At 36.2% G+C, this 15374-nt stretch overlaps 1 protein-coding gene across 1 annotated transcript; it reads right to left on the bottom strand.

Moving 5' to 3' along the window:
* Positions 1-12071: 12071 nt before the first annotated feature.
* LOC131681251 (adult cuticle protein 1-like) lies at positions 12072-12869 on the bottom strand. Its single transcript, XM_058961961.1, has 2 exons — positions 12759-12869; positions 12072-12705 (listed from the first exon to the last, which is right to left on the bottom strand). Exons 1-2 carry the CDS (start codon positions 12762-12764, stop codon positions 12325-12327), a joined length of 387 nt encoding a protein of 128 aa, XP_058817944.1. The 5' UTR covers positions 12765-12869; the 3' UTR covers positions 12072-12324.
* Between the last annotated feature and the right edge of the window lie 2505 nt (positions 12870-15374).

Below are 15374 nucleotides of genomic sequence, written 5' to 3'. Positions count from 1 at the left end.
GAATTTATTACAAAGTGTGTCATTTTTTCAACAAATAACGTATTTTTGTGACTAATCATGATATGAAACACTATGAGAGATATTTTTTCCTTGCAAGTGTACAGTTTTTTCTCTATTTTTTCCGACTTATTTTATTTGAGCTAAGATTTCTTCAAATACATACACAGCAAAAAAAATCTTGTAACTTTACGTTTTGCCAGATGCACATAAAAGGAGCGTCCCAATTCACATAAATTTACATTTAATTGCATGTAAAAATACGAGTTGTTCGACTTTTTCTAGGTCATTCAGTCTGAGTTTTACAACAAAAGAGTCACAATCTTTAATTCTACATATCAGAACATATAAAAGCCTACGATCAGACAGAAAAATATGTCGCTACGTTGTTTACGTCAAATGTAGTTTTCATTTTTTTCTAAGAGTGTAAATCAGATTAAAATGTTGATCGAGTTTGATCAGTTTTCGGAGTAATTCCACAGCGTTCAAAATGTTCAAACATTTACATACTCACCATTCGAGACTGACAAAAAGTGATTTCCTTGATGCGATACTTCAACATGACGATTCATGCCTAACGTCCATTATGCCAAATGTATTTATTCCTAATGGGGTACATCCGGTAAAATCACTGAATCAAAATTTATTTGCAATTTTGAAGTACTTTTGATAATCCAAATGAAACCAAATCCCTTGTCTTTTAAACAGTCTTTTAAACATGGAATTCTACCGGAATAGGTATCGCTTTTAACATTTAAAATCACATTCCAAACTGTATTTTGTTGTATTAGTATTAGGGGAGGCACATATCGGAGACAGGGAAGAGAAGGCCTGCAAAGATAAAAAGAAAGAAGAACATCAAACTTGTATAGTAATAAATCAAGGATTCAAATACGGAATAAACGATATTTTAATTCATTTATTCGAAAATTAATATTTTGGAAACGTCATGAAAAAACTTGTTTTAATCCACCTAATGGTGCGATTGTGCCTTTCTCATTTATCCAAACTATGATTCATTAGCTGGTTATGTTCAATATCATTGTGAAAATGTCTATTAAATTCTTATAATACTTAGCACGTATGCTACTAATCCCGAATTTTAAAAACTATAGTATTTAATTAGCTTAATCAGCATGAGTTCAATGTTATGCTAGTAGAGTGAGAATCGAGAACATGTCAGAAATTCTTTATCTTATTTCGGTATGCTGCGTTGATGAAGGAAGTGCAGGTGGGAGGTTGTTCGAAAAGGGAGAGGGGGTAGGGTGATGAAGGGAGGAGGGATATGTGTAAGGGGGGTGGGAGGTGCAACACCCAACTGCATATTATATCTTCCATTTGAGACTTGGTTTGAGTAACTAGGTTCAATCATCACCAAAGAATCTATGTGACTTTAACTGGGGAATATGCCTAGAAACCGGGACTTCCGGAATTGTCGATAGAGGGAAATATATTTAAATAATGTTTGATTGGCAATCAGTAGTCTAGAACCGATGTTATTTAATGACCGTTTCAATAGAGCTTTAGTCGTTGAGGTATTACGATTGTAACGGTTTATTTGTGAAATTTCAAACTAACCAGCCTGTAACCTCGGAACCAAAGGTCAGAACCGAATGGAATTCATCAGGAGTCAGTGTGATTACTGTATCATTCATTTGAGATCAAGTTTGTGAAAATCGATCAAGAATTTGCTGGGAAATAGCTGTGATATTAGTTTAGGAACTTGGCGAGTTACTCGGGGGCATCAAGAACCGTCATAGGTGGCCAATGTGGTCAAAGATACTTTGAATGATCATTAGTGATCTACACCAGCAAATTCAAGTAATGTTGGACGCATTTTAATATGCATTAGGGATGATCCATAAATGACGTAGCATTTTTTGAGTCATTTTTAACACCCCCCTCCCCCATCGTAGCATTTCGTCGCAAAATCCTATATACCCCCCTGATATTTACGTAGCTTGACGGTAACCCTCACCCCCCTCGTTGCCCCCATAAAATTTTTTAAAAAAATCAAAAACGATGTGAGATGAAACGGGTAAGATTGTCGTGACATCAGGTCAACCCCTATTCCCCTTTAGAAAAGCTACGTAGCATGACATGACCCCCTACCCCCCCTGTCGTCACACATCATCACAAAATACAAAACTCCCCCCTCCCCCATATAATGCTACGTCATTTATGGATGGTCCCTTTGGACATCATGGTGGTACCAATTTCTATGGGAATTTACTGTGTGACCACACTATTCAACTCGTAACTCCGGAACCTGAAGTTGGATAAACTAAAAATATAATAGCAGCTTATGTGAGCGTTATACATTTCATTTGAAACTAAGTTTATGAAAATCGGCTCAGCCATATCCGAGAAAAATTTTGAGTTTAAATGACACACACACATGCACACACACGCTCATACACACACAGACATTTTCCGATCTCGACGAACTGTTTCGAATGGTATATGACACTCGGCCCTCCAGGCCTCGGTTTAGAGTGATTGCATAGCCTTTCTTTAAGTACACCGGGGCAAGTTAAAACGGATTTTTCAAAGTTGAAATTTGAGCCTCTCTAATGAAATCATGAAATAAACGATTTCCAATCTGCTAGCGTAAAATATTTGCTCATTTCGGTTATTACTGATAAAAACCGATTTAATCCACCTATTAGTGATGAGATGAGGCATTTCTTACACATATCACTGTTGTATTAATCATTAGTTTGCCGATCACACGCTAAGTTTACAAGCAACTAGATGTGAGATAAGCACAGTTTCGAGTCCTGTACGAATAACGCTTCGAATAAACTGAATAAATTAAAGAAAAATAATAAAACAAATAAAAATTTAAAATAACTATGAGGCAAAAAAATAAAAAAAGTTATTCTTAAAATGGATAGATTGATTAACATAAAACAAATTCATAAAATAAAATTAGCTCAAATGAAAATTACACGATATTAAAAAAGTTGTGAAATTAAGAGAGTAAATTAAATTGTTTCAAGAAAACAAACTGTCATACAATAACAAAGAGAACTGACTAAACCGATTTGATAAAATAAAGAAACTGAATAAAATATGTGAACTGGGAGAAACTAATCATTTAATAAAATGATTAAAATAAATAAATAAAATAAATAATGTGAATAAAACCATAAAAAATTGGAATAATAAGATAAATAATATGAATAATATGGATAAAATTAATTCTTTCAGACCTAATATTTTCTACCACATATAGGGTCCCAAAACCGTTTTTCTTAACAGTGTTAGAGTAGAGAAACACGAAGAACCTGTTTTGATCAAGATAGAAGCGTCTCTAGCAGTGTTAGAAGCTGCTGAATTATTACATACCAATCCTTAATAAACATCTTCTGCAAAATTTTCAATAGTTCGATTAGGCAGAAAAGGTAGCCGAAAGCAGTCCAAATTGATAAAATTTTTCAGCTTCAAAAAATATTTGAAGAAAAAAAAATTTGAAGAATATAATTTTTCAACCGATAACTGAAAATGTCTCTGGCAGCACTGCTCCAGTGGAATCCAATCAGAGCAATTGCGATAACTTCAGTTTTACGGTTATTTCTGGTAACTATTAGCGTTAAAATAAACGGTGATAGTCACAATTATTAGTTTTACTTTTTTGTGAAGAAATCTTGTCTAACCCCAATGTTACAGCTATTTGAAAAAGTTGTTGTTCATAAATAACAGGATAAACAGAAGGTTAATAAGATCAATAAAATGAATGGAATGAAAAAAATAAATAAAACGAAGAATTTTTATCACAATAAAATGTTTTCTGTCTATACATTTTATCATTTTTTTTTTCATTTTGTTTGTTTTTAAGCAGTTAAATTATTAAAATAAGAACATCCGCGATATTAAAAAGTAATAAAATTAATAGAAGAAATTATATTGTGTCTAATTAATGTTCTAGATGAAATGAATAAAGTGAATGACTGAACAAAATTAGTCAGATTATTAAAAAGAATAAAAGTATGAACCGGAAAATATTATAAAATTGCGTAACACGAAAAAAGTGAATAAAATAAGTTAAATGAATGATTCGAATAAGATGCATGAAATAATAAACTGATCGTAACGCATACAAAGAATGAAATGAATACAATAGATAAAATTAGGTCAAATAAACAAAATGAGTAAAACAACGCTAAAGGAAAAAACCTGTTTTAAACCACCTAGAGGTGCAATTGTGCCTTTCTCATTTCTCCAAACTATGATTTAATAGCTGGTTGGTACAATATAACATTATGGAAATGTCTTTCATTCTTATTACACTTGGTAAGTATATATAAGAGCACCTTTTTGCATTCATCGCGGTATCGGTTTGAATCGGAGTTTTCTACGTGATCGCACTCCACAACCCGTAACTCCGGAGCCGGAAGTCGGATGGAGAATTTAATATCAGTTTCCGGGGACGCAACACCTTTCATTTGAGACTAAGTTGATCAAATCGATCTAGCCATTTTCGAGAAACCAATATAACCGTTATTCTGAATTTGGATGCTTCCGGATCCGTCGATGGTGGCCAGTGTGGCCAAAGAGACTTTGCATGACTGTTGGTGACCTAGATCTACAAATTCAACCGTTGTGTTTACATTTTGGAAAAAATTTCACCTTTTTACATTCATCGCAGAATTCGTTAGAATCGGGATTTACTGCGTGATCGTACGTATCACCCTGTAATTCAGAAACCAGAACTCGGATCCACACAAAATTCAAATGCAGCTGATGGACCTTTCATTTAAAATCAAGTTTGTCAAAATCGGTTCAGAAAATTCCGAGAAACCGATGTGGACAAATCAACAAATTTTGTACTCTTCAAATCGTAATCCGAAACAAGATGTCGGTTGAAAATGAAATTCAATAGCAATCTATGGGAATATTATACCTTTCATTTGAATCTTAGTTTGTAAAAATCGGTTCAGCCATCTCCGAGAAACCGATGTGGACATTTTGTTAACAAATCCGCACATACACACATACATACATACATACATACATACATACATACATACATACATACATACATACATACATACATACATACATACATACATACATACATACATACATACATACATACATACATACATACATACATACATACATACATACATACATACATACATACATACATACATACATACATACATACATACATACATACATACATACATACATACATACATACATACATACATACATACATACATACATACATACATACATACATACATACATACATACATACATACATACATACATACATACATACATACATACATACATACATACATACATACATACATACATACATACATACATACATACATACATACATACACACAGATATTTTGCGATCTCGGCGAACTGAGTCGAATGTTATATGAGACTCGGCCCTCTGGGCTTCGGTTAGAAAGTCGGTTTTTGAAGCAATTGCATAAGCTTTCTATATGAGAAAAGCAAAAGAATAATATTTAATTAGCTTAATCAGCATGAGTTCAATGTTATCTTCATGTGATTATATTTTGAAATGTTAGTGGAATGGGTTTGAAAGTGGTGGGAATGGGGGTTAGTAGAGTGGGAGTGGAGGATGCATCAGAAATCCTTCATCTTATTTTGGTATACGGGGTGGATGAAGGAAATGCGGGCGTGAGGGTGATCCAAGGGGGGGGGGGGAGTGATGAAGGGGGAAGGTGTAAGGGCAAGGCGGGAGCGAGGAGCGGCGACGCAATGCTCAACTGCATATTTTACCTTCCATTTGAGACTTGGTTTGAGAAAATCGGTTCAGTCATCACCGAAGAACCGATGAGACTTTAATTGAGGAATATGCCCGGAATTCCGGACTTCCGGAATCGTTGATAGTTGATAATATATTCAAAGAATGTTTGATTGGCAATCAGTGATCTAGATCTGCGATTAGAAGTAATTTGGTGACCATTTCAATAGTTTTTAGCCTCTGAGGTATTACGATTGTACCGATTTATATGGGAAATTCCTGTATCTTTCATTTGAAATCAAGTTTGTAAAAATCGGTAGAGAATTCGTTGGGGAATGGGTGCGATATTAGCTTGGGAACTTGGCGGGCTCCCCGGGGGGCATCATGAACCGTCATAGGTGGCCAGTGTGGTCAAAGCTGCTTTGATTGATCATTAGTGATCCAGACCCGCAAACTAGAGTAATGTTACATCTATTTTAATATGTTTTACATCATTTGAACATTATGGTGGTACCAGTTTATATGGGAATTTGCTGTGTGACCGCACTATTCAACCCGTAACTCCGGAACCGGAAGTCGGATCAACTAAAAATTCAATAGCAGCTTATGGGAGCGTTATACCTTTCAGATGAAACTAAGTTTGCGAAAATCGGTTCAGCCATCTCTGAGAAAATTGTGTGAGTTTAAATGACACACACAGATACACACACTTACATACACACACATACACACACAGACATTTTCCGATCTTGACGAACTGAATCGAATGGTGTATGACACTCGGCCCTCCGGGCCTCGGTTAAAAAGTCAATTTTTACAGTGATTGCACAGCCTTTCTTTATATGAGAAAGGCAAAAATATTAATATGAAATGATCATATGTTTAAAACTAGTCAAATATTCTAAATGCAAAAATAAACAAAACGAATATAATCCATGAAATGACTGAGCTGTAAAAATGAGTATAAAGAATAAAATTTAAAGAAAGTTATTTAAATAAAGTAAACCAATAAAACGAATTTTACGAATTCCAAAACCATAGTTTCAGAATCTTCTGAAATGTTTGTGAAACTCCCATTGCAAAGAGAATGTTTTCGTTCTTCTTTTCTTGACGACATTTTTATGATTATCTGGTGTTTCTACTTTATTGATGGGCCTAAATTAGTAATCAAGAAATCTATAAATCAGGAATTTGTTTTGGAATTAAAAGATATCTTTTTGGTCACAGATACCTGAAAAATTATAGAACACAATAGAAATGTCAGGTCCAGTATTTTAACGCATAACTGGAAATAGTATTAGATAAGGCCATATCTAGAAAAGAGTGTCAAGTATCCAGGCTATGTTGGCAATTTTGCTATCGTTGATGGCACAAAAGCCGTACATTCAGTCGATTACAATGCAGTCTCTTTCCACCCATCCTTATTACCTGCGAATTGTTTCGTTCGGAATTCTCGTTCTGGAGATATGGGTTTATGAGTTCTACACAAAACACTACACCATGACAAAGGATTGGTTCAAACTACCAGAATAAGTATTTAGGGACCATCCATAAATGACGTAGCATTTTTGAGTTTTTTCCCCTATCGTAGCATTTCGTCACAAACCTCTAAATACCCTCCTGGTAATTACGTAGTTTGACGGTAACTCTAACCCCCCCCCCCTGTGCCCGTAATTTTTTTTATTAAAAAACGATGTTAGTTATTCCCCTTTAAAAAAGCTACGTTCACGAATTGGAGGTTTGGTTTTAGACCAAATTCTGCATGATACACCTGTTTGGTGTTCACTTAATTGTCAGGGATTGTTTCAGAGGTTTCGGCGAAGGGTACGCACAGAATAGCGCATAAATCGTTAGGGATTTAATATCCTAAGTAATTTAGTGAGAAATTGAAGTAATTTTGTATTCAATGTTCTTTTCGTTAGTTAAAAACTGCATAAAACGTTAAGAAGGTACGGTTGAATGAAGTTCTAATAATGCATGCAGAAATTGTTCAAATAGTGGTGCCATGAGGAAAGAAACGCATATTTTTCTTGTTTTCATTAATTTTATCCAAGTTTAAAAAAATGAGCCTATTTATTTAATTGATGATATAGCATACATAACCTGGACCCTGCTCAGCAGAACTCTGAAATATTGACATCCTCATGTGAGCCTGAAAGCGGAACGAATTTAAATTCACGTTCGCCGTGCTGAAGCGTATGCTTCGGTTACTAGCCTTGTCGATCAATCGTTCGGTGCAGCGCATTCATTCAGTTATTTTCGGTTGAAAATCACTATAGTTGCAAACTGAATTTTGTTTCTTTGCTGGCTCTGAGTATGATTATCGAACAAAAGTACACCAGGCATAGTTCACCTATGCACGAAAATGTACAGCATGTCACCTTCTACCTCTAACTTGTCAATATGTAACAAATGAATACTTTGGTTGCTGAATGAATTCAATTTTTTTCTGCACTGAAGGCATTGGATTCTGCATCAAACTTCAGTCAGCTTGGAAATGAATGAGTGAGGAAGGTGTTGAAGCTGGTTTCGGTGAATTCAAATAGGCAATTCGCAGTCGGAAGGACCTCGACTAAACCCCTAGTCCCTGGTCAAGCCACGGGGACCGTCTGGGATGGGCATCAAACGCCTCTTTTATCAAGGCTAATTCGAGCTTGAGAGACTATACTCTCAAGGTCGGCTCCGGGACACCAACCAAATAAACAAGGCACTTCAAATTTAATTTTCAAACAACTCCATATCAACTTTTGAATAGGGCTAATAAGATTTGTAAACAAACTATTGTTTTGCTGATTTCTCTTATTTTGTTATAATTTCAACACAGAAAACATTTGAAATTGATTCTACCAAGGGTAAATATGTTGAATCAGCGGAGTAATGAGCGAAAGAAGTTTGTTCACAAAAATCTCATTAGCCCTTTTGAAGAATTAATATTGAACTTATTGAACTTGTTCTAGTCTCAAACGCAACCTCTCCCTATCAATTTCCTATCCTTTTTCATATTTCTGTATCCTTTTTCCATTTTCCCCCTTTTTCCGGTAGATCTATCAATTAGTGTAGGTGTTTTGTATAGTAGATATAATGTGTGTTTATAAATTGTGTTCTATAATTTTCAAAATGACCGTTAATCCTGCTTATCGTAGTTGAGTGTTTATCTTGATCAGCTATGCATTTATAACTATTCTTTTAAGTCTTACCTAATTATTATATTCTTTATTTAAACATTTATTCTAATTTAGTTAAACTAGATCTTGCACATGCTAAGGTACATTCCAACAAATAGTAACTCCGATTTATAGCACCGAGTCGATCACACCAGGCTACAACGAACAGTAGTATGGAGTACTCTTCTTCTCTGCTCTCTTTGCATACGGACTGATTAAATAAGGCAAATTACCCAAACGGTAACAGCCCATCAAATGACAAACATAAATTAAATAACTTGTCATAAAAATGTAGAATAATTGTGTGGTCGGCTTCCTGGTGCACCAATGGACGAAAATCGGTGCTAAAATAAAATGATCTTATCAGATATTTCATAATCATTACACTGGATATAGCCTAAATGATTGTTTGGATCAATTGACCTGAATTGGAAAAAAAGGTTTCTGATTTCGCGAACGACGAAAAATAAGCAAAAGTGCGAAAGTCGTTGAGATGTTTCAAACTTACGCTTGTGGTATTCAAAATGTGCGTTTAAGGGATCTTTTTGCTGGAAAAAATTAACTCGGCGAATACTCTTCTCTGGTGACGGTTAAGGCTTTCGTTCCAACTTACCCCGCATTTCCTCTTGCCCCGGTGTACCATATATGAGAAAGGCAAAAAGGTGCAAAATTGGCAAAATGGGACAGGTAATTGTTTCAAAGTATTCAACTGAATTTAAGTAAGTACTTCAGTACTTCTGAAAACGATTTTTGGTCACATGGCTGCCCATAGTGCAACGTTTCGAAAAGATCCCTTCATCTGCAGGGGAGAGCAGGGTTTGAACATTAATTGTAAATTTTTCATAACACAGACATTTTGAAGATTTTCGCACGAGTACGAATATTTATAGAGGAACCCGGGGCTACTCGGACCTAACTAAGAAAATCGCCCTTTTAGGTGGATAGATGTGAAAGAATTTATCATTTAAAAGTCCTAATTGTTAGTTTGAAACCAATTCTCCTCCACCAAGGAGAAATATAGCATTGCATTGACCCGCTAAGCCAAACCAAATTTCGGTTCATTAATTCTCATCGGCTTAAATCAGAACTGCTTTTCTTACGAGACATCACGCAGGACTAGAGGTTTCCTCAGAAACACAAATCGCGTTTTCATTTTTTGGAGCTAGCGTCAATCCGGCGCTAGCTTATTCCGTTAACTAAGTTAGTGTTGGATTCTGATGAGAAGATCTCGAAAGGCCTCCAATAACTAATTTAGGTAATTTTTTTATATTTTTTGAGGTGTGCAATCTTGTACGCCCGCACGCTCGTTTCCAACAAAAGTGATGAGCGTCTTGAATATTTCTGTGCTTTCATCCAAACAAAAATCATTTCATAAAATAGGAGATTCAAGCTTTCCAACAACCTTGCTTGTTATTTTTTTCACTTTCATTTGTTGCTTTAATCACTTTAATTTTTTTTAAATAACATCTTTTAGCTTTGTTGAGAAAATTCGGTCAAAAATGCTCATTTTTACCTGAAAGATGTTTTTTTTAATTACACGAAACATTGGTTTTAAACTGTGAAGTTCCGTTCCATTTTTTGTTTTCAAATATTTCACTATAATTTAGTTGGAACCCTAAATCCCTGCCATCTTTTTATTTACTCTGCTCCCAAACACAGTTCGTTGGGAAATTTTTTTGAAATCATAAGGCACTCCCTTAATGATGTCCGATTGAGCTAAAAAATTGCAGATTCCTTTTTCGATGTAATAAGCATTTTATGTAAGACTATGCGAAAATTTAAGATGACCATTTTCATTGATATCTTCCCTGTTGAACACTCCTAGTTCTCCATACATACTTTTGGTTTTAAATTTATTATATCGGTTTAAGAAGTTGAATTACGACGCATAAAAAGAGAGCAAATTCAGTCTATTAGCAAATAGACAATCATTTGTGTAATATAAAGTTTACCGTTAGCGTTCAATAATAATTATGAAACATTATATAACTTACCCTAACATCATCGTTATAAGCGTACATTAATATTATATAAATAATCCAATCAAATCACCAAAAGAAGTAATTTTAATATAAGTTTGCTAATTCGGATATCATAAAGTTAAGACAGTGAGTAATAAATATCATGAGATATAAACTGGATAAGTCTTTGTTATTAGGTTCTGATCGGGAAACATCACTAGTGGTCCCATACCAGTTTAAGAAGACATATTAAAAGAGCAGAATTTAGAGGGGTTTACTTTTGTAGATTTGTCCGTTGATTATTGCAAATGTGATGAAAAACAAGAATCATTTTTCCACATTCACATAACGCTTGCCAGACACAGATTTGTTGACCATTATGTGATACGAATTAATGTGCGATTCCGAACTGCTCTGCTACCAATTCATCGATCTGAGGCATCTGAGGAAACAATGTCAGTATAAACTTCAGGCGACTTTCGATTAAATTTTTTACCACTTTTAGCAACACACTGAAGAGTTATAAATATTCGAGTGTACCTTTTTTCGAACACAAGCGTTAGTATGGATTTTTATCCATCCTTAGTGCGCCCCCAAAATTCAGGGGCTCCCTGTCAAGCTCCAGTGTGCCACTGCGTAGAGATGGTACTGGTTATGACAAGTAGAGTGTCTGCGGATGTTCCCAAGCTGGTGTGCTGCCACCATTTTTATGGAACCCAGTCGCCGATGGATTATTGAGGAAACTTGATAGGTTTGGATTTCACAATTATAGTTTCGCTGATGATTATCATATATGTTCTTCAATATTTGCATTAACATTTTTGCTTTTCGATTTGATGCTGCAAGTCAAAGGTGTTGTTGAGCAATGGTGTTGTTATTGCGGAACTATCGGTTATTCCAAATAAAACGTCAATGATGCTTTTCACACAACATAGGCTTGCAACCGGAGATTGTCCAGGAGTTTGCGTTCCGCCTTCACTTCTACAAAATCATGGCACTAGAATACTACACTAGGCTGAAGCTAGTCCAAAATTGGAAACACTTCTTGTGAACACACTGTGACTTCAAAATTGCGGTGTCCTGCTAAGCACGTTGCCGTTATTATTGAGATGGACCATACTCAGTGTAGTTTTCCTTTTAAAACCTTCAATTCCTTGCGAGATTACCTGTCGTATTCCAATTAGGAATATCGATTAAAAATCCAATAAACTGCTATTTTCAAACGAAAAACGACCCGCACAATTAATCACTGTACCACAGCTTGACATGAACTCATTAGATGTTTTAAAACGTTTTTTGGTGGTCAACCTTTAGGTTGAAAAATTGCAATTTATTTTATAGGTTGTAATTGTACAATACAATCAGGAGGAAATCTCCGATCATTAATAACAAAATTTAAGCCCGTTAATGGGACTCAGTGCTCATAGCCAGTAACCGTTAAAGTATTCGAGTATTCAGAACGATGTCATTCCGATCCAGGAGCGGGAGCCAAATTCAGCTGTTGCTGCGATACCGAATGTCCCGGCAGAGGGGCTACGTGAACAGAACCGCGAGTAGCGGAAACAGAAGTAGCAGCGGCTGGAACCGGTGCTGGAACAGCAACTACGGCAGGCGGTGCTGGAGCAGGTGCCAGGAGCACAACAGGAGCTCCTGAGGTATCGAGCGCAATTGCGCCCGGCGCCGGCAGTAGGACTGCTGCCGGTGGATTCGACTGGACAACAGTTGCTCCGGGAATTGCTAAGCCTGCTGGGGCAGGAATAGCAATAGGACCACCTGGCCAGATCCAAGGAATTACTGCTCCGTCGGCAACCAGCGAAATGGCAACAATCACAATGGCAGCAAAACACTGTAACGATGGATTTTTTTTAGAGCGAAAATTTCACACAACCTAGAACGAACCTTCATCTTTGGCAGTTTTGTACGTGTCGACAGGGCTAACTTCAAACGCGGAAGCACAACTAACTATGATTCTAACCAGAACTCATCTGTCCACTTTTATAGTGTCGATCTGCTTCATCAGTCTGGAGAGGATTTCCATCTCGGAATGGAGAACCGCTCGAGAAGACGTTAAAGGTCTGGTCAGAATAGAATACATTATAATCCAGACCTCTAATCCGAGCGATCCATCGCTCAAGTCCGAGAAAAATTTCATCAGACACCCCTTGCTAGGGACCCGTTCCGTGATGGGCGACTGCAACTGATCCAGATTATATTATCGTGGTTAGGTTGAGTAATGAACGGAATATATGCATATATTATCGCATAACCTGTGAGATCAATTCATCAACTGAGTGACGACTTGATGCATTAATTATCTAATTGATACATCTATAGAAAAGGGATCGGCTTAAATAGGCATACAGTAGTTGATGATGCGATTATAGAACTATTTATACTCCGCGAAACATCCATGTCTGTCGTGTAGAGGCTTGTCTAGCAGCAGTCTAACTGATTTCCCGAGAAGTTGTTCCACAGATGAATGAATCTTTATTTTGTTTCTTCAAAGCACTACACTAACTTATCTAAATTCAACTGAAATACGCAATCCACTGGTCATTGATATGCAAACTCCCGCTATGAATAGGAATCGAGTTTTACAAACAGAAAACAGCTGTTTCGAGACGCAACTGCAAACGATCATTAGGATCGACCGGTTATTTACGGCATGCCGGTTACACCCATAAACCAGCTAGAATCAGTGCAAGCGTTAAACAACTTGATTACAATCCACATTAGTTGTACTTTTCATTGACGTTACCTGTTGAGAAATTATTCAGTTCAGCTATGATATTTTCAACTAAAAGATTTCGTGTATTTTAAATCATATAATGGGAGTTAAAATCCAGAGATGCTATAACGTGACTCCATATAAAGTTGCCAAACAAATGCTTGGAACGATTTCACGGATACTTTGCAAAGTTGTTACTTTTTATTGAAAATGCCATTTTTGCCTATATCCTGCCATTGCCTAGAATGTATGTAAAGGGCGTACGGAATCAAATTGCATCACGAGCCGTGACCGTCATTACGCATGGGTACATTGGGCTTGTACTAGGGGCCCCGGGATTTAAGGACCCCGTGCCAATGAAAGGTATAAAATCATTTTAGCAGCCTGCAAGGCAGTGCCAAAAAAACTTCATCAAACAGAGTAACCCTAATAAATGTTCCTTCCTTCTTAGACACTTTCCCACACGAAGCCTTTCAATGTCGGAAACCAACCTTGAGAGCTAACTTTTCAATCTCCTACCACGATTGGGATTACGATCGATTCTTTAAAAAAAAATCTAAATCAGATCGAGCGGAACTCCAAACTCATCTTCTAAGTTTCTGTACACAACAGTCACGGTTGCGGGTTAGTGACGTATTTCACTGTCGGTTGAAAGCTGCAGCAATCGGGCTATCTATCAGTGATGTTTAAATTCTTACAAACTTTCTTAGCAACAAATTTACGCGAATCGATGGAAAGCGCAACGAAGGTTTATTATTTACGTTCCTTGATTCCACGTGATTCATTCACGCTCAGGCTATCCTACTGTGATTCTATTAATATATATCACAAAACCTATTTATGAATGAATACACTGCCACTCAAGAAACGCATCTAAGTCCATATATAAAATTGTTTTCGATTCTTATATATTTATTGCTTCGATATGGTTAAGATTACTTCATTCGCTACATTTATATGTGTACTTTTAGAAATTTACAATAATGGCAAAATAAAATTTGTTCTATACAAAAAATTTTACTATATTGTCTAAAACTTGATTTTTCTTCACCGGCCAGGGAGTAAGGGCGCCGTGCAACCTCAGAAGTGCAAATCGGCACTTTTGTTGGCATTCCGAGGGCATCTGTACATTGGCCATTCTGGTTGTCACGAACCGGGTGCACAACAATAGCTCTACAATACTGGTCGCAGTGGTTCGTCTGCAGTGCACCAGTTTCCAAACGAGCAAATTGCCTGCCAAATCATATATTTTTTTACAAACTTAGACTTCCTCTGTTTTCTAACGTCCTCATATATGACGAGTATAAGATGCCGGAAATATGCTTTCTCATGTGTCTCGTCATCCATGACGAAATATAGCGATTTCGTCAACTTCTGAGTGTACCCAAGTAACCAATAAGCATTATAACGTAGTCTAATATCTGCTTTAGATCCACATATAAAGCTGTCCTAAAAAGCCGTGAAGCCCTAAATACTTATTTAATGCTGATATTATGCCAGAAAAGGCGAAATATAGTGCTATTACTGTGCGGAGATTGACAGCTCGTTTCTGCAGTACTAATGCTATTATATAGCAAAAGCGTACAAATGTCAAATTTGAAAGCCTTATATTGGCACTACTAATGCTATTAAAAAGCTTCAGTTGGTTGGCATTGTCCGCCATGGTTTTAAAACCATTTCTTATGTTTCCTTTCGGTATGATGAGCAAAAAGGAAAAATTTTAAAATAAAATATTCTGTTTAAAACAGTAATTGACTCTGTTCTAATGCATTGTAATGAATATCCTT

The sequence above is a fragment of the Topomyia yanbarensis genome, chromosome 2 (genome assembly GCF_030247195.1).
Source record: "Topomyia yanbarensis strain Yona2022 chromosome 2, ASM3024719v1, whole genome shotgun sequence".
NCBI classification, from domain to species: Eukaryota; Metazoa; Arthropoda; class Insecta; order Diptera; family Culicidae; genus Topomyia; species Topomyia yanbarensis.
Note: the sequence above shows the minus strand (reverse complement) of the source record. Positions and strands in the feature narration are given on the sequence as shown.